Source organism: Scleropages formosus, chromosome 3 (assembly GCF_900964775.1).
Source record: "Scleropages formosus chromosome 3, fSclFor1.1, whole genome shotgun sequence".
NCBI classification, from domain to species: Eukaryota; Metazoa; Chordata; class Actinopteri; order Osteoglossiformes; family Osteoglossidae; genus Scleropages; species Scleropages formosus.
In genome coordinates this window covers 30,047,336-30,066,008 of record NC_041808.1, presented here as the reverse complement: position 1 = coordinate 30,066,008, position 18,673 = coordinate 30,047,336, and the positions used below count along the sequence as shown (strand labels likewise).

Here is an 18,673-nt window from a genome sequence, read left to right as displayed (position 1 = left end):
ATGAAAATCAGAATTTGTCCCATTGTTGTTTTTGAGATATTAGCAATTATTTTTCCAGGCTTTGACATCACCCAGTCCCCCATAACAATTAAATTCAATTAATTTTTATAGAGTGCTCATCTCACACAGTGACACAGCTCTGAACAAAGGCATAAGACATAAATAGTTGACTACAGACTATCATAATACAACGCTTTTATAGAGCTATGAGTACGCCTACTGGCCATGGAATTAGACTGGTTATTCATATGCCTGAGTGAACATGTAAGTCTTAAACCTGGATTTAAAGGCTTGGACAGTCGGGGCATTTCTGACAATAAGAAGTAGACTATTCCACAGTTTAGGTGGTCTATAGCTGAAGAAGGCGTGACCTCTCACTGAAATCTTATTGATCACCAATACTTTAAGGTAAGTCACATCCAATGAACAAAATGGAATATAAGAATCAATAATCTTACAAAGGCAGGATGGAGTAATGTCATTTACTGCTTTGCAGGTCAGAAGAAAGATTTTAAAATTAACTAAGTGTGACCAGAAGCCAATGCAGGGATTTCAGTACTGGGGTGTGTGTGTGTGTGTGTGTGTGTGTGTGTGTGTGTGTGTGTGTGTGTGTGTGTGTGTGTGTGTGTGTGTGTTTTATGGTTGTACTTCCTACTTGTAACAGTTCTCGCGGCAGCATTTTGTACCATCTGTAGCCTGGACACTGTCTGATACGGACAACCGGACAATAAGGTATTGCTATAGTCCAGCTTACTTACAATTTACAATTCTTTGTGATTTCAGCATGTACACTGATGTAGATTCAGACACGTGAGAACTGTTTTTTGTTTCGTATTCTTGGGGTGAGAGGAAACGATGAGAGGGCGAGGAGGATTCGGATAGGTATTTTTTTAACTCTGAAAACTCTGCAGATTTATATAACGTCCAGAATAACAAGATACACAGTGTCGCCCTGAATGTAGCAGTGAACTCCTTCGCTCCAGATTCCTGTTCACTGCACCGGAGTCTCCATCCTCTTTGTACTTCCAGCATTTATTATCCCAAGTTTGATCTCCATGGTAACCCGACGCCTCTCATATTAATCGCGAACACCACTTCGACAGCCAATTGAATTAAGGCGGTCCGACACCCTTTCCTGTTTCGGTGCGATTTACTGACACCTAGCGGCTGAGGAAGGCCATGCAGGTCGCGTTCGCTCATTTGCAGGTAACGCGCTCAGAATTGAGAAGAAATGTATCGAACGTCGGGGGTGCGGTGGCGCAGTGGGTTGGACCGCAGTCCTGCTGTCCGGTGGGTCTGGGGTTCAAGTCCTGCTTGGGGTGCCTTGCGACGGACTGGCGTCCCGTCCTGGGTGTGTCCCCTCCCCCTCCGGCCTTACGCCCCTGTGTTCCCGGGTGGGCTCTGGTTCCCCGTGACCCCGTAAGGGACAAGCGGTTCTGAAACTGTGTGTGTGTGTGTATCGAACGTAGAAAATATCAAGTTTGGGGGGACCACAGCTTCGCAAATTCGGCCGTTCGTGTCCCAAGTTGCGATTGCGCTCCCTTACCATGGTTACCTCGAAAATAACTCAAAAAGGCGATAAAAGTGCTATTCAGACTCAGAAGCTGTTTGGACACTACGAATGATCAGTTTCGGAGGACTGACAGTTCCTTCCCCAGTTGGACCCCCAGAACCTGTGTGGAGACCTTCAGAGGTACGTTTAAACATCTCCAGAGCTCATCTGGAGCGGAACTTCGTCTTCTATCCAGTGCGCTTTGCGTCAAACTTGGCTGGGCAGCTCCACTTCACTTGGCTCACCGACTTATTACACATATTTTTGACATTTTTTAATCACCGTATACAGATTGTATGAGCGCATGTCAGTTTCATTGTGAATTTCCCTGCAGCGATGAATAAAGTATTATCCTCTCTCGTATCCTGTCCTATAGGTTCTTTGTCCGAGTATTATCCACGGCGTTCAGAAAACTTGCTGTAATAACCTTGCAGTATTGTTTGTTATTTAATTTGTAAATAAGTTGTTGTTACGTTTTTGTTTTATTCTGTTATTTCCTGTTAGTCACTGTTCTTTATGTGGGGTGGACGGTGGCGCAGCGGGCTTGGCGGGTCGGGGGTTCGAGTCCTGCTTTTGGGGTGCCCTACGATGGACTGGCGTCCCGCCTTGGGTGTGTCGCCAGGCCCCGGCCCGCCCCGACCGGGACAAGCCGCGCCTCTGTGTGTGTTCTTTATCTTAGGGCGTGGTTGAGAGAATGCGTGTGACGTAAGAGGTGTGGGAATGCGCATGTGTGAGAGCGAGAGAGGAGCTGTGTGGAAGCTGGAAGCGCGCGCTTGGACTGTTAAGCTTGTTCTAAGAAGTGTTATTCAATTAAGTGGCTGGTTGCGGACGAGACAGCTGCCCGTCCTCTTCATTAGAACCTTAATAAACCCCAGTACTTTTGGAATTTCCCATAGTCTAGTGTGGTTCTCTACTCATTCGGGTTATTACAATATTTTTCCCCAGAATTTATTTCCCCCTTTTTCCTTAGGAATGTCGTCTGTGCCTCAGCACAATAAGCATTGACTCATAAACATGTTGTACATCCGCAAAATAAACGTGACGCGCCGCACAAAGTAGCAAATTTAGTTTTTCATGAGATGAAACGCAATTATATAAAATCCAGTAATGCCAATATACCTGTGTAAACGGTACCAAATCAGAATTTCTGGCTTTGTGCATATCATGATTTCAAATGTCAGTGAGATTTATTCATTGAGCTGACACTTTTCTCCAAAGCAACTTACAATATAGGTTATAATTATTTACAGCTGGGTAGTTTTACTGAAGCAATTCAGGATAAGTACCTTGCTCAAGGGTACTACAGCTGGGGTGAGGCACAAACCTGCAACCTTTGGGTCTAAAGGTAGTGGCTCTAACCATTATGCTACCAGCTGTGCCCTAAATGTCAGTTAGAATTGTGGAATAATTTTACCGAGCGATTTGTTGACATTAAAGCATCCCACTCCTGCCGTTGTGCTGTGTTTGCGGATAAACACAGTAAAACAAGGTTTCCTCCCATCATTCGAACTCCAGGTGTAGTGCTGGGGGCCTGCAGTACTAGTATGTAAAAGAAATGATGCATTCTCTTAATTTCTAAATCAATTTAGGTGAGAAGCATCTTGCATGTGTGTAACCTTTGATGGACACACAAGTTGCCCTCCAACCTGTCGAGCGCCGCTCTTCCTCCAGCTCCTCATTTTCTTCCCTTCGCTGGCCTCTTGACAACTTACTGAGGAAAATTCCCCGTCTTGCCCATTTTTGCAGCACGTGCGGTTCTGAGTATTTAGGTTTTGCTGCCTGTTCTTTCATAGTGGCTGGATTTCCAGAGATACAGAGAGAAGAGGATCCCAAGGCAGAAGCATGTGAGTTCAAAGGGGAAACATATATGGCCTGCAGCAAGACTGTTGCACGGGGTAAACGCCGATCAGCCTCCCTGTCCTGCATCCACTTCTCTGTCCAACATTTGAGAAATATTCACTTAACACACTCCTATCTGCAGGATCATCGTTGGCAATGTCTATGCTCCATGTATTTTCAGAAACCACTTGTTCAGTTCAGCATCACAGTGCTACAGAAGCAGTCCTGGGAGGCAGTGGCAACAGCATTTTGTATTTATTGTTGAGTGCTGGACAATTGCTGAACAAAATCTGCAGGAAAATATTAGTACATGGAGAGTAGACTATAACGTATGAGTGATGTCTGTAGTCGATATGTGTAAATAGCTTCCTTTTTTGTGTCACCTTTTTCCTCTGTTAATGGCTGTTTTTCGGTACATGTAACATATGTAATTTCTCTTGTCTCTATAGGCTGCCTGTGTCACCGTCACTCACATCTCCAGGTTCAAGCCCATCACCGTGTAACGAAGGGGCAGCTCTGCTGTTTTTGCCATGGGAGATATTGGCTCGTATTGTCTCCCATCTTCCGGCTCAGTGTGTCATCCAAGTCTTGCCCAAGGTTAGCATCAGGACATAGGCTATCTGTGATATATATAAAAATTCCATGTTAACATTGTGTGTTGTGCCCGTCCTTCCATGCAGGTATGTCGCTTATTTCAGAGTCTGAGTGAGGACAGCACCGCCTGGCAGATACGAGCTCGGAGGCTGATCGGTCCAAATCGGTCCTTCCCCTTGGGTCCGTCAGAGGGGTTTGATTGGCCCACTGCATGCCTTGAGATGGAGCAGCTCACCCGCAGCTGGACCAAATCAGAGGAGGGAATACAGGGGGCTGAGGGAGAGAGGGATGCCCAAGAGGAAGACAGAGATGGGGCCAGAGGGGAGGAAAGAAAGGAGAGAGAGGAGGGGCCAGGTATTGAAGATGGAGTGGAAGATGCAGAAGCAAGGCTAGATGATGAAGATGAGAGGATTGAAAGATTCTTGGAGGAGCTGGACAGTGATCGAAACCCATCCCACAGCCTCAGCCGCCCCTCAGGTTTGGAGTACTTCAGTTTGCCCTCAGCGCACATCGCTGCTTTAGATTGTGTGCTACTGGTGGGTGGAGAGGGGGCTGTATGTGTTTCAGGATCCCGGGATGGAAATGTAAACCTGTGGGATGTGCGGAAAAGGGTGCTGCTGCGCACCCTGGGTGATCCGGGTCTCTTCAGCACACACCGGGGCTGGGTGTGGTGCCTGGCAGCACATGGCCCGCTGCTGTGCTCCGGCTCCTTCGACAGCACGGTACGCCTGTGGGACTTGGCAGCCGGGGGAGCCGAGCGAGGACTGATCCAGGGCCGTGCTGCCGTGCTTTGCCTTTCCTGCCAGGATCACGTGCTGCTGGCCGGTTCCTACGACAAGAATGTCAGCATTTATGACACCAGAGGTCAGTTGCCACGTCACTGGTAACAGCATACACATACATTTACCTCATTCCAGTTCAAGACAGTATTTCTGTTGTTCCCAGAGCCTTAATTTTTCTGATAGTATGCAACTCTTCTCTGATTTCTCTGTTGTGCAGCAGTCTGAAACTTTGTGTTGGGTTATACTCACTGAGCACTTTATTGAGAACACCATACTAATACTGGGTTGGGCCTCCCTTTGCTCTCAAAACAGCCTGAATTCTTTGTGGCATGGATTCCACAAAATGATGGAAACATTCCTTTGATATTTTGGTCCATGCTGACATGATTGCATTATCCAGTTTCTGCAGATTTGTCAGCTGCACATTCATGCTCCAAATCTCCCATTCTACCACATCCCAAAATGTTCTATTGGATTCAGATCCGGTGACTGGGAAGGGCACCGAAGAACACTGAACTCATTGTCATGTTCATGAAACCAGTTTGAGACGAATTCTGCTTTGTGACATGGTGCATTATTATGCTGGAAGCAGCCACTAAAAGATGGGTAAACTGTGGCCATAAAGGGATGCACATGGTCAACAATAATACTCAGGTAGTCTGTGGCATTCAAGCAATGATTGATTGGTATTAACGGGCCCAAAGCGTGCCAAGAAAACATTCCCCACTTATTACACCCCCACCAGCCTGGACTGTTGACACGAGGCAAGTTGGATCCATGGATTCTGTTGTTTATTCAAGATTTTGACACTACCATCTGTGTGTCTCAGCATAAATCGAGATTCATCAGCTCAAGCTACATTTTTCCAGTCTTCAACTGTCCAGTTTTGATGAGTCTGTGCCCACTTCAATTTCAGCTTTCTGTTCTGGGCTGACAGGAATAGAACCCAGCGTGGTCTTCTGCTGTTGTAGCCCATTTGCCTCAAGGTTCGACGTGTTGTGCATTCTGAGATGCTTTTCTGCTTACTACAGTTGTAAAGAGTGGTTTTCTAAGCAGAGAGGGGTGTGGTGGTGCAGCAGGTTTGGCCTGTGTCTGCTGTCTGGTGGGTCTGGAGTTCAAGTCCTGTTTGGGGTGCCTAATGACAGACTGGTTTCCTGTCCTGAGTGTGTCCTTTCCCCCTCCATCCTTGTACCCTGTGTTGCTGTGACCCCACTTGGGACAAGTGTGTTTGTTTGTTTGTTTGTTTGTTTTCTGAGTGACCATAGCCTTTCTGTTAGCTCAAACCAGTCTGGCCACTCTCCTCTAACCTCTTGTATCAACAAGGCATTTCCATCTGCAGAACTGCCACTCGCTGGGTGTGTTTTGTTTTTTGCACCATTCTGAGTTAATTCTAGAGGCTGGTGTGTGTAAAAATCACAGGAGATCAGTAGTTACAGAAATACTGAAACCAGCCCATCTAGCACCAATAATGATGCCACGGTCAAAATCACTGAGATCGCATTCCCCCCCTCCCCATTCTGGTGTTTGTTGTAAGCATGAACTGAAGCTCCTGGCCTGTATCTGTATGAGTTTATGCGTTGTGCTGCTGCCACATGTTTGGCTGATTAGATAATTGCATACAAGGGGGTGTGGTGGTGCAGCAGGTTTGGCCTGTGCCTGCTCTCTGGTGGGTCCGAGGTTCGAGTCCAGCTTGAGGTGCCTTGCGATGGACTGGCATCCTGTCCTGGGTGTGTCCCCTCCTCCTCCAGCCTTGTGCCCTGTGTTGCCGGGTTAGGCTCTGGCTTACCGTGACCCTGCTTGGGACAAAGCAGTTTCAGTCTGTGTGTGTGTGTGTGTGTGTGTGTGTGTGTGTGTGTGTGTGTGTGTGTGTGTGTGTGTTCCTAATAAAGTAATCAGTGAGTGTAGAGGTTTTTTGTTCTCCCTGACCTTCTTAATTAGTGAGTAAAGTGATGAAGCACATCGCCCTTCTTTGTGCTGCATTCCTAAAAAATACTGCTTTTTGGTTCAGTGGTTCTCATGAAACTGTATGGTGAAATATTAATCGGGGCCAGGAAAATTTTTTTTTTTTTTTTTTTTTTTTTTTTTTCCAGTGATAGCTCTGAAATGAGGGAAACTTTACTGTATAATCCAGTGCGCTAGACTGTTATCACTTAGGTAAATTTGCAGAAATATACCAGCAGTGTTGCGTTCTGTTTCGAAGGTGGTGGTGTATTCTTGTGGAACATCCAAGTACTTATGGAGTGTTTCATTTGGCAAGGTAATTTGTATTATATATAGGCTTTATTGTTGTGTTATTATTGTTTATTGCAAAACTATGCCACTTTTGCAGTCTTTACAAAACACATTGTGTGAAATATCCTGGGGCACTTGCTCCTATATTCAGCATCATTTAGCAAGAAGAAACATCTTTATTTGTATTTTATCATTTACAGTACACATTAAAATGTAATTTGTTCAGCAGTTAGACTTTATTGTTTTAAACTTGTTGATGCACATGCAGATTTGCAGCAATATGTAATATAGGTTTCTGAAATATTGTAAAAAAATTTTGTGCATTTTTAAAAAATTTCTTTAATTTTACCCATTGCATTGATTGGGGAAAGAGATATAATATTATGTACAGTCTTTGCATGAAATTATTGCATCCTAATTCACCTTTTTTCACAGTTCCCAACTGCTTCCAGTTAAGTATTGGAGCTCTCTTGTTGGAATAATATTTCAGCAGTCTGCTATTGAGCATAATCTTGTGTATGTGCTATATTCCCTGACATATCTGAGGTTACAAAATGAATGAGGTCCATAAACCTATATTACAGAGTTTTGGATTATTTCTGAGTTTGCTCACATGCTTAGACGTGAAATTTTCCATGATATTTATGACTCGGTACAATATTCAATTCAATTCAATTCAATTTATTTTATAGAGCACTCTTCTCACGTAGTGACACAGAGCACTTTAACACAGGCACAGGGCAAGAAAAACAAATACAACAGATAAAGAACCTAAGAAGACAGTATGCAATATCATTGCATACTTTAAGTACAACCATTTGTAAAATGAGTTGTAAACCAGGATCAAGTTATTTATAAAAATGCAGCGAAACAGCCGTGTGAGATATATATATGTGAAGAAACACACACGCATAAAGATGAAACGTAGCTGTACCTGTCACCTGTAGAACATAACCTGTGATTATCATTTAATGCTTTTCCTCAAAGCAATTTACAACACTAGGTTTGTATACTAAGATACCTACCATGATTTCCTAGTTTATACAGCTGGATTACATTTACATTTACATTTATTCGCTTAGCAGACGCTTTTCTCCAAAGCGACGCACATCTCGGCTCGCTTATTTTTATTGTATCAATTTAGGGTCCTTCTCATTGCAGATCATCAGCTCTAACCACTACACTACCCTCTGTCTTGGTTGACCTGGTCATTATATATAACTTTTACTCAAGAAAGTGTCATAACCAATGCAAATTATGTCACAGTCTATCATGAGCCCTTTTTGTGCACAAGTATAATATGATATTTATAAAAGCGGTTTGGAAAATTGCATATGTCACTATGTAAGGTAACAGCTGTGACCTACAAAAGCATGCAGTACCTGTCATACTTGTTTGTTTCTTGGGTTTTATGCTTATTACATCTCATGCTTGCAACGTTAGCATTTTATTCGCTTCTCTCAGCTTCATCCACCGTGGTGTTAACCTCAGAACTGACTACATGTAGCCAGATTTAGCAGTCATAAGTCTGAGGTTACATTTTGTCTGATCATTCACTTAAAGGGGGTGCGGTGGTGCAGTGGGTTGGACCACGGTCCTACTTTCCGGTGGGTCTGGGGTTCGAGTCCCGCTTGGGGTGCCTTGCGACGGACTGGCGTCCCGTCCTGGGTGTGTTCCCTCCCCCTCCGGCCTTACGCCCTGTGTTACCGGGTAGGCTCCGGTTCCCCGTGACCCCGTATGGGACAAGCGGTTCTGAAAATGTGTGTGTGTGTGTGTGTGTGTGTGTGTGTGTGTGTGTTGTGGCACTAACACTGGTGGGCAGTGATCACTGTCCTGTTGCCGTCATGCAGCATCCGACCCTCTGGTAAAGAGCCTGCGTCTCCACGGAAACGCTGTGCTGTGCCTGTCTGCTGACGAGAAGTACATCCTGTCTGGGAGCAAGGACAACACACTGGCTGTTTTTGACCGCAGGGCAGGGAAACTTCTCCAGAAATTGCGGGTGCGTTCCTGTGGACCTGGGGATCTCGCACATGGACAGACACACACATACAAGCACATATCATGTATTTATTGTCGTTATTCTTGCAATGATTCCCACTTGAATGTGCAATAAGTGACTCCCAACTTCAGCTCATTTCAACTTGAAACCGAATGGAAGAAGTGTAAACCACATTTTAAATTAAGGTTAATTTTAAGAGGAGATGAAAGTTGAGTTGTAGGGATTTTATCACAATTTTTGGGGGGTTTTACTGTATTTGTGTGAATGTTTTTATCAAAATCTTTCCATAAAGCACACATTCATACACATGGACAGCAGAACCTGAAAACTTTGGATTTAAAGGTGGTTAGGAGTCTGCCTGCTTAATATAAAACAAAGTTTTAGAGCTTGATTGCTGTCCCCCCCTGAGTGTCTCTAGTTTTTTTCCCCCAGACAGACTCATTTATTGCATCCATGTCATACAGTGGAGGAGAGGTGTGGGCTGGGGACAACCATGGCAGGCTCCACACATTCTCGCTGCAGGATGGCTTCTTCAGGCATGTCTCACGTTTCGACGAGGTGCACTGTGCCCTGGTCACCGGGATACACCGCTCCCTTGGAACCCTCTATACCTGTTCTTCAGACCGCACCATCAAGGTACTTGTTGCTTACCTGGTGCAGGCATCCACCTCCTTGAGAATATCTTGAAAAATATCTTCTTTACTGCCACCTGAAATTTCCAACTTTGTTGCGATTTCAAGCACAGAAGAACAAATGAAATGTCTATGTTTCTCAAACTGACTTTCATGTGCACACGCATTTATAGTAAAGAGAGCTTATCATTTACCATAGTAATTCAGGTGAAGGCTTAAGTGTACCAGGAATATGCGGTTGAACTGCTTAACTAGCACATTGTTGACTACCCCAGTGGCATGATTCTCAGTTCTGTTTTCTTGTGGACTCTACCTCGCTCTCAGTCCTTGGTAGTAGGAACACAGTTAGTCTTTCATAGATTCTCTCATATTTTGTTTTCTTTTTGCAGGTGCACCTTCCTTGTGGCTCCCCGAAGACATTATTCACAATCCATCATCAGTCTGGGGTTCATGGGGTAAGGCTTGGCAAAGGGGGGCAGTAGATGTATCTTCACGCTGTGTAAAAGCATCTTCTCAAAATAAGCATCCGGTTTGTGAATGCACTGTACAAAAAGCTTGGTATTATTACTTGGTTAGTGATACTAGTACTGCTAGTATTATTGAGACACTTAACTCATCTGCAGCTCTTCTTAAGACCCCCATGTTTCCACCCCCAGCTCAGCGTGGAGGCTGGGGTGCTCGCTGTCGGCTCTGGGAACATCTGCGTGGATGTGTGGAGAGTGCGCCAGTGAGGTGGCCTCCGAAAAGCATGGCAGTGCTGGGGCCACTGTTCAGCACTTGGTCTTCTCACTATTGAGGATTGCTAATTTGGTAGGGCCAGGACCCTTTCCGCAGCGCTTCAGATGAGTTCTGTTCTGAGCCAACAGAGCAATGTTTTTGGAGAAGGAGTTCTCTTTAGTTTGTTACAGTATTGCACTTTGAATATTTCACTTGCGCTATCTGTAACCATGACAGGAAAGTGCATTGCAACCCCTTGCTTTGTGAAAATGTATAAATCCGTGTTTACCTGCGATCATCTTTAAAAGTAGGTTTTTAACTTGTTCGGTGTACATCGTAAGTTTAATTTACTTTATTCAATGAATTTATTATTGTGTTTGGAAATGAGTTTATCTGTCTGCCATGCTGAAGAAGGGGAACTCTTAGCAAGGGGTTGTAAATAAAATAGACTCCCAGCTGTATCTGATGCTTTCATGGAGGTTGTACCACGTACCATGAAGGTTGGTCTTGGAAGGAAAAATGTCTCATTTGTTGTCAAAAGCCTGAAAACAATTCTGAAGACTACCTCAACTCCGAAGAGCATGGACCTGGATTGAGGGCAACCTTTCCCGTCACCATGTACCCCTCCATATTCCGGTGGCTACAGAGAAATGGAGAAAATAACAAATGCATAAACCCTCTCCTATTAGACATTCGGGTTGTCTGAAACACAGTTAGAACTGTGTCCATTTAGTGAAGTGTGTAAATGGCACAATGTATTCTCTTTTAGTCCAGCTTAAGGGCTCAGGACTTGGGGAATGCGTACAAAAGCCCTCAGATAAAGAGTTGGAAAAGGTATATGACTGGGTTTCGGTCCAACTTTTAAAAAATGTCTTCTCATCCAATTCGCTACTTGTGCGAATGTGTACAGATCTGGGTGTGAAGGTTGCTTGATTCTGGGTGACATTTTAAAATAGCATTGCTTCTTCTAAGCTGTGTGATGTTATTGTTCCAACAGGCTAAAGCTCTTATTGGCCATTTCAAGATGACAGTGTCAGACAGCCAGTTCTCGTGGGGTGTACATTTTAATTCCTTTGTGAATGAAGTAAACCTCACTGTCTTCCAGAATTTATGGGGTTCATGGTTTATGGAGTCCAGTACATGATATTCAAGTAACCTGGCAAAGCTAATAAACCTTTAATTTCACAGATCAAGCCTGAATGTTTTTTTTTTTTAAATACATACAATATTATTGGCATTTATAATTAATTGAATTGAACTGAATGGAAGACTTTTTCATTTTACTGCTGTGCAATACAACAAAATTCTAGTGGTATTCCCTGAGAGAGAGCGGGACCCGAGCAAGCCCACTGCGCCAACGCACCCCCCCCCCCCAAAACACACACACACACTTTCTGAACCGCTTGTCCCATATGGGGTTGTGGGGAACCGGAGCCTACCCGGCAACACAGGGCGTAAGGCCGGAGGGGGAGGGGACACACCCAGGACGGGACACCAGTCCATCGCAAGGCACCCCAAGCGGGACTCGAACCCCAGACCCACTGAAGAGCAGGACCTGGTCCAACCCACTGCGCCACCGTGCCCCCCCTAAAAAACAAACACTTAAGTAAAAAAAAATAGAAAATTACACAATTTAAACAACATGATACAGTAGACCAGTAATAAAAGACTTAGAAATAAAAGACAGACATTAAACTATGTGTGTAGTTGGTGGGGGTAAAAATCAGGCAGTGTTCAGCTGTTTCACAACTCTGGGGCAGAAGCTGTTTTTCATCCTCCTGGTGTGTGCCAATTGTCCGGTTTCGCCAACCAGAGGGGAGCAGTTTAAAGAGGTGGTGTGCAGGGTGAGTGGAGTCCCTGATAATTTTGCAGGCTCTGCTCTGACATCTGGACAGATAAATGCAAATTTCAATATGGAAATACCGATAGGCTTCCTACAAATCCATTTATGATGTCTTTCCACCCTGGACGGGATGTCGGTCCATTAGACAGAGTAAAATGCAACTACATTTCCGCAAGTAAAGTTAGTTCACTGCATGTGTGACTTCAAAATGTACTGTGGTTTTAGTAGGCTGAGAAATGGTAGTGAGTTCCATGCTAATGAAGTTGTCATTTGAATTATGTAAGGTGGTATGAACTGACATGTTGAGTCCAAATCACAATCAAGTTTGAATAATTAAGAGTTCAGGTTTAAAAAAAAGGTAAGAAACCAAGGGCTGGCCAGTGTTTACAGTATGTTTTTTCTCCCATTATTAATAACCGCTTGCTTAAAGCATACATATGGCATGCCAGTCCATCAGTTAGAGACACCTGTGCACCTGAAACACCAGTGATGGGCTGTGGGAGGAAACCAGGGCACCTGTAGGGAGGAGATGCAAATTATTGCAAACACTGACTGAGCTGGACTGAGACCCACAGGCCAGGAGTTGTGCGGCACCAGCACAACCGGTTCGCGGCCCCATTAGAATTAGCTGACAGACAAAATCCCGTAAAATATCTTTGGTTGGCAGAGCTCTTTCGGCGAAGGAACCGAAGGAAGTGTGCAACGCAACCGTGCGACTCGGGTTCATTATGCTTGTTCCCCACCGTTCGGCACGCGGAACGGCCCGGCGGAAGTGACGTCGAAGACTGTCGCGCGAACGCCGGAGCGCTCCGTGCTCGAGACACGAGAAGAAAGTGGAACTGGTTGCTCGCGAACTCGTTGTTTCTGTTTGTTGAAAAATGGAGAGCGGCGGGGATTTCAGACTCGTTGACGTGTTCTCGTATGAAAGTCTTGTACACGCTGTAGCTGGAGCAGTGGTACGTTTAATTATAGCAGTAGTAGTAAAGTAATCATGTCATGATTTCTGCTGGTTAATTTGTTTGCAAGTACTAGTACATAACTGAGTTATATAGTATCGGCAGTTCGTAAAATCGCTTTATTACTACGTCTACCTAGTCTAGTATTTCAGAAATTTGGAATTTGAGGAATATTTTTAATATTATTGGACCCGCTGACAGTTTCTTTTCGCTAGAACAGAAGCATGTGTCATGCTAAACAACTGTGTAGTACAGCTGGCAAGCAATATTTTTAATTTTTTCCTCAGCAAAGTCACGTTGACATGATTCTCAAGTTTACATTATGCTGGTAATGATGTGAAATCAGACGGAATGTAGTTAATTGAGTTTAATAAAAGAGCTGGTAGTGTAGTGATCAGAACTGCTGCCTTGGACCCAAAAGGTCACAGGTTCGATCCCCACCTCTAGCTGTAATGTCCTTGTCTTGAGCAAAGTATTTACCCTAATTGTGCCGGTAAAATTACCTAGGTGTATAAATGGGTAAATGATTACAGGTAGATTAACACTGTAGGTGTCTTTGGAGAAAAGTGTCAGCTAAATGAATAAATGTAATAGTACTGTGCTTACGGTACTGTTTTTGTTATTGTGTTTCAGGGGAGTGTGACGGCGATGACGGTGTTTTACCCTTTGGACACTGCCAGATTACGTCTCCAGGGTACCTTTAGTACTTCTTCATTCATGTTTGTGAGATTTTTGCTTGTAAAAAAGAGAACAGTGTAGCGATGTGTGAATGGTGTTGTTCTCAAGAGGATGGCAGGCCTTGGCAGCTCACACGGAAATCCCAGTTTCTTCGAGATGACACACTAATGTGACCGTTGGTTCCCTCGTGGCCTGTGCATGTGCTGCTGAAGGTCTGTCTTACCTTTCACCTCTAACATCCTTCTTCTCTTGCACTGCAGTGGATGAGAACAGGAACGCTAGATCCACACCTGCAGTCTTGGCTGAGATTGTTAAAGAAGAGGGACTGTGAGTCTGGTGGCTGTGGTGTATTGTGGGAAAGGGGTTGGATGTAACTCACGGAAAAGACACCTCATTAACCTACTGATCAACACACTTTGGAGCTTTTTTTGACATTTGGTGGCGATCCACTCTTAATACGGCGCTGGCTCCACACAGTCACATTAGGCTAATGATTAGCACACCTTAGAACAGAACTGGTTGATTAGACTTGTTGGAGACCTTAGTACAGAAATAGATGTTCATACAACAGACACCTATGTGCAACTGACTTGTATACATGTAAGACCTTTCGTATCATGCTTCTATTTTTTTCTTTCTTTCCACAGACTTGCCCCCTACCGAGGTTGGTTCCCTGTCATTTGCAGCCTCTGCTGCTCCAACTTTGTCTACTTCTACTGCTTCCACAGCCTGAAAGCCAGCTGGTTGAGGGGTCAGAGGTCTACCCCTGGCAGAGACCTTGTCTTTGGCATTGCCTCAGGTATGTCTGACAACAGCCGTTCTTCACTTCAGCCCTATATTCTCCTCTTAAAAGAGACCATTGCATATGTCATTTGGCATTTTCTTGTGTTCAGGTGTGGTGAATGTCCTGGTAACAACCCCCCTCTGGGTAGTCAACACCAGGCTTAAGTTGCAGGGGGCCAAATTCCGCAATGAAGACCTCCACTCCACACACTATACGGGTATCCTAGGTGAGTGCATCATTTGCTGCCATGCAGCGTTGTCTTCGGCATTTGCAGGGTGGTGACATTATCCATACTGTGAAGAAGAGTGAATTATTGCACTTTGCAAAAGTGTGGTTCCACAGGCTTCAGTTCTTTTTTGTATCTCATGAATATGGTGCATATTTTCTGTGACACCAGCAACATTAACTGCTGGTGAAAAGTTCAGAAGAAAAGGTGGTTTTTTACCTATTGATATTTTAAGATGAAGGCTTAACAGCTGCTTTTTCGTCTTAGATGCTTTTGAGCAGATTGTGCGTCAGGAGGGGGTGTCATCTTTGTGGAATGGGACGGTGCCCTCTCTTTTGCTCGTGCTGAACCCAGCGGTGCAGTTCATGATTTATGAGGGACTGAAGAGGCAGCTATGGAAAGGGGTCCACAGAGAGGTGGGAATTCAAACATAAACTACCAAACTCAGTTCTCTTGGTGATCCCCTGTGTATATAAAGAATGTTAAAGAAGACATGTGCATTGAAACGGAGGTTCACTGACATGCCTGATTGTGTTCTGTCATAACTGTGCATCGCAGTTGTCGTCCTTAGAAGTGTTTGTGATTGGAGCCATCGCAAAGGCTATAGCCACCACTGTCACCTACCCTCTGCAGACAGTACAGTCCATTCTGAGAGTGAGTTTATATCCGCCTGATATTGGTGCATCATACATAATGTAGACTTTCAGCAGGATCATTTCTACTCCAGGGGATATGGATAACTTTGCAGCCTGTAAGACAATAATTATACGTATGAAAAATTTTAATTGTTTTTAACCAAGGGAGTGTGCATTTCTCCTTTTCATTCCTTTGTGTTTCATTGCTATGTGTCTCTTTCAGTTTGGTCAGCACAGACAGCAGACAGATAGATCATGGCTACTGAGCAGTTTGAGGAGCATTGTCTACCTGCTGACAAACAGAGTCAGGTGATTAAAAACTCGCTGTACCTCAAAGCATCTCCCTTGACCATTTGAGCCTTCTCATGTTCTTCTGTGCAATTTCCCTTTGTTTTTGCAGGAAACATGGCATCATGGGACTCTTCAAGGGCCTGGAGGCTAAACTTCTGCAAACCGTGCTCACTGCGGCACTTATGTTCCTCCTCTATGAAAAAATAGCCAGCAACACCTTCCGTGTCATGGGAGTAAAGGGACCCATGCGTAGCCGCTGACTGACTTCACTGCATCTCCAGTCAGCAGGACTACCTAAGCAAATCAAGCAAAACCGTCCAGTACTGATCCAGGAGTATCGCTCTGGATTTGCATCAGCTCGTTCGTCTTAATGAGCTTCATACTAATTCATACATGGATCTTAATGCTACTTTTTTAATCTTAATGTGCCCCGATACCTTGTTTTTTCGGCTGACCAGGTGATACCATGAACCAGCCCATCATTTCTGATATAGCCTGGAAGACTTTGTCTGCGTTACAAAACACTCACATTTATCCAGGGATCTCTTTTGCTAAGTTACTACTATGCAGAATACTTGATAAACTGAGGTTTAAAAAGGATTAAGTTGTTTACATGTACTTTTTAATGGGTAATTAGTTTGGTGTTGAAACCACTAGGTATTTTGTGAACGATTTTTCTCATGTAAGTGAACTGTAAGTTGTAGTTCTGCCCAGTTCAGCCTGAAAAAGCTGAAATGACAGCAAGTGATTATTAGAAAATTGTGTGTAAATTATTATTTTTTTTAACCTCTCCATAATGGTTACTGTCTCATTTGACAGAATTCTGCCATCCACGGGCCACAAAAATCCACCGAGTGTCATGGAAACTTTGAGTTTCATTTGTATTTGTTATAGTGCAAATTTTGGAGGAGACATTTTTGTATTTAAATGTACAATGAAAACATTAACAGTTAGGCAATGTCATAAATATTGAGCGAACAAAAGAACAAAATTTGACAATGTATTTAGTAATTCAAACAGAAACACATGAAAGAGTGCTTGAAACTGGTTAGTATTTGAATTCTGTAAAGCATGGCCATATACAGTGCCCTCCCCTAATATTGGCACCCTTGGTAAATATGAGCAAAGAAGGCTGTGAAAAATTGTCTTTATGGTTTAACGTTTTGATCTTTTGTTAAAAAAAAATTCACAAAAATACTCTCATGGATGGCAAACAGTTGCAAACATAACACAGGTTTATCCAACAAAAAAAAATCTTTGTTAAAAATATGTGGCACAATTATTGGTACCCCTATGAATTCATATAAGAAAAATATATTTGAAGTATATTCCTATTGATATTTTACATTTTTGTAGTACACCTGGGTGACTAGGAACAGGAAATTGTTCAACCATGACTCATTTCACAGGGGTATAAATATGAGGTAAGATATAGGCCCGATTCTCTTAGTAATTCATCACAAGGGGTAAGATCAAAGAATATAGCTGTGATGTGTGGCAAAAAGTTGTTGAGCTTCAGAAAATGGGAAGTGGCTATAAGAAAATAGCAAAAGCATTGAAAATGCCCATTTCTGCCATCAGGGCAATAATTAAGAAGTTCCAGTCAACTGGAAATGTTATGAATCAACCTGGAAAAGCAAGTGTGTCTATATTGTCTCAACGCACTGTGAAGAGGATGGTTCCAGTGGCCAAAAAATCTCCAAGCTGGAGAATTGCAGAAGTTAGTTGCATCTTGGGGTCAGAAAGTCTCCAGAAGTACAATCTGACATCACCTACATCACCACAAGTTGTTTGGAAAGTTTCAAGAAAAAAACCTCTACTCTCATCCAAAAACAAACTCAAGCATCTTGAGTTTGCCAGACACTACTGGAACTTCAAATGGGATCGGGTTCTATGGTCAGATGAAACCAAAATAGAGCTTTTTGGCAATAAACATTTGGCACACACAGAGAGGTAGTGATATGGAAAAGTACCTCATGCCCACGGTTAAATATGGTGGTGGCTCTATAATGTTTTGGGGCTGTTCTTCTCCCAGAGGACCTGGACATTTTGTTAGGATACATGGCATCATGGACTCTTATCAAATATCAACAGATATTAAATGAAAACCTGACTGCCTCTGCCAGAAAGCTTAAAATGGGCTGTGGTTGAATCTTCCAGCAGGACAATGATCCAATAAAATACATCAAAATCAACACAAAAATGGTTTACTGACCACAAAATCAAGGTCCAGCTATAGCAATCCCAGTCCCCTGACCTGAACTCCATAGATAACCTGTGGGGTGAACTGAAGTGGAGAGTCCACCAGCGTCGACCTCAAAATTTGAAGGATCTCGAGAGATTCTGTATGGAGGAATGGTCTCAGATCCCTTGCCATGTATTCTCCAACCTCATCAGGCATTATAGGAGAAGGCTCAGAGCTGTTATCTTGGCAAAGGGAGGTAGCACAAAGTATTGACTGAAAGGGTGCCAATAATTGTGCCACACATATATTTAACAAAGATTTTTTTTTTTTGTTGGATAAACCGGTGTTGTGTTTGCAATTGTTTGATATCCATGAGAGCAGAGTATTTTTGTGAATTTTTTAACAAAGGATCAAAACGTTAAACAATAAAGACAATTTTTCACAGCCTTCTTTGCTCATATTTACCAAGGGTGCCAATATTAGTGGAGGGCACTGTATTTACAGCTGGGAGAGGACTTGCAGTAAGATTCATAATGGTTCACTGCTCTAAACAAAGATTTTGAAATGCATTTTGTGAAAAATTCTAAATTCATAGGGAATATGTTTAGCTGCCCCAAAGTTTTAAGATTTCATGATGCTGAACCTCACCCCATTTTAAGGATATCGTTATTTTGGAGGGATGGTTTTCAGAGGGTGGTTCTGTAGGTGTTTGTCTGTAATGGATGTTT

The 18,673-nt window shown here is 43.5% G+C and overlaps 2 protein-coding genes across 6 annotated transcripts; both read left to right on the top strand.

Annotated features, from left to right (window-relative positions):
- Positions 1 to 849: 849 nt before the first annotated feature.
- On the top strand, positions 850 to 11,508 carry LOC114909076 (F-box/WD repeat-containing protein 9-like). 5 transcript variants are annotated; one of them, XM_029250374.1, is made up of 9 exons: positions 1,462 to 1,693; positions 3,346 to 3,396; positions 3,841 to 3,988; positions 4,072 to 4,462; positions 4,553 to 4,849; positions 8,850 to 8,998; positions 9,463 to 9,634; positions 10,020 to 10,085; positions 10,287 to 11,508. In XM_029250374.1, coding segments are annotated over exons 2-9 (1,365 nt in total). In that variant the 5' UTR covers positions 1,462 to 1,693; positions 3,346 to 3,394; the 3' UTR covers positions 10,427 to 11,508. The 5 variants fall into 5 exon arrangements, with proteins under 5 accessions (XP_029106205.1, XP_029106207.1, XP_029106204.1 ...); XM_029250372.1 differs by lacking the exon at positions 1,462 to 1,693 and adding an exon at positions 850 to 1,206 and having other exon boundaries at positions 4,072 to 4,849; XM_029250371.1 differs by having other exon boundaries at positions 4,072 to 4,849.
- A 1,465-nt stretch (positions 11,509 to 12,973) lies between these two features.
- Positions 12,974 to 18,218, top strand: slc25a17 (solute carrier family 25 member 17). Its single transcript, XM_018738629.2, has 9 exons — positions 12,974 to 13,146; positions 13,780 to 13,840; positions 14,085 to 14,151; positions 14,472 to 14,623; positions 14,718 to 14,834; positions 15,102 to 15,250; positions 15,393 to 15,488; positions 15,693 to 15,778; positions 15,870 to 18,218. Exons 1-9 carry the CDS (start codon positions 13,069 to 13,071, stop codon positions 16,018 to 16,020), a joined length of 957 nt encoding a protein of 318 aa, XP_018594145.1. The 5' UTR covers positions 12,974 to 13,068; the 3' UTR covers positions 16,021 to 18,218.
- Positions 18,219 to 18,673: the final 455 nt, after the last annotated feature.

Excerpts from the sequence above, each read along its gene's own strand:
- slc25a17 (XM_018738629.2), top strand. The coding sequence starts at position 13,069 with ATGGAGAGCGGCGGGGATTTCAGACTCGTTGACGTGTTCTCGTATGAA. Across the intron at positions 14,624-14,717 it reads TGTCTTTGGCATTGCCTCAG|GTGTGGTGAATGTCCTGGTA; the intron begins GTATGTCTGACA and ends TCTTGTGTTCAG. Across the intron at positions 15,251-15,392 it reads GGAAAGGGGTCCACAGAGAG|TTGTCGTCCTTAGAAGTGTT; the intron begins GTGGGAATTCAA and ends TGTGCATCGCAG.
- LOC114909076 (XM_029250372.1), top strand. Across the intron at positions 3,989-4,071 it reads TCATCCAAGTCTTGCCCAAG|GTATGTCGCTTATTTCAGAG; the intron begins GTTAGCATCAGG and ends CCTTCCATGCAG. Across the intron at positions 8,999-9,462 it reads AACTTCTCCAGAAATTGCGG|TGGAGGAGAGGTGTGGGCTG; the intron begins GTGCGTTCCTGT and ends CATGTCATACAG.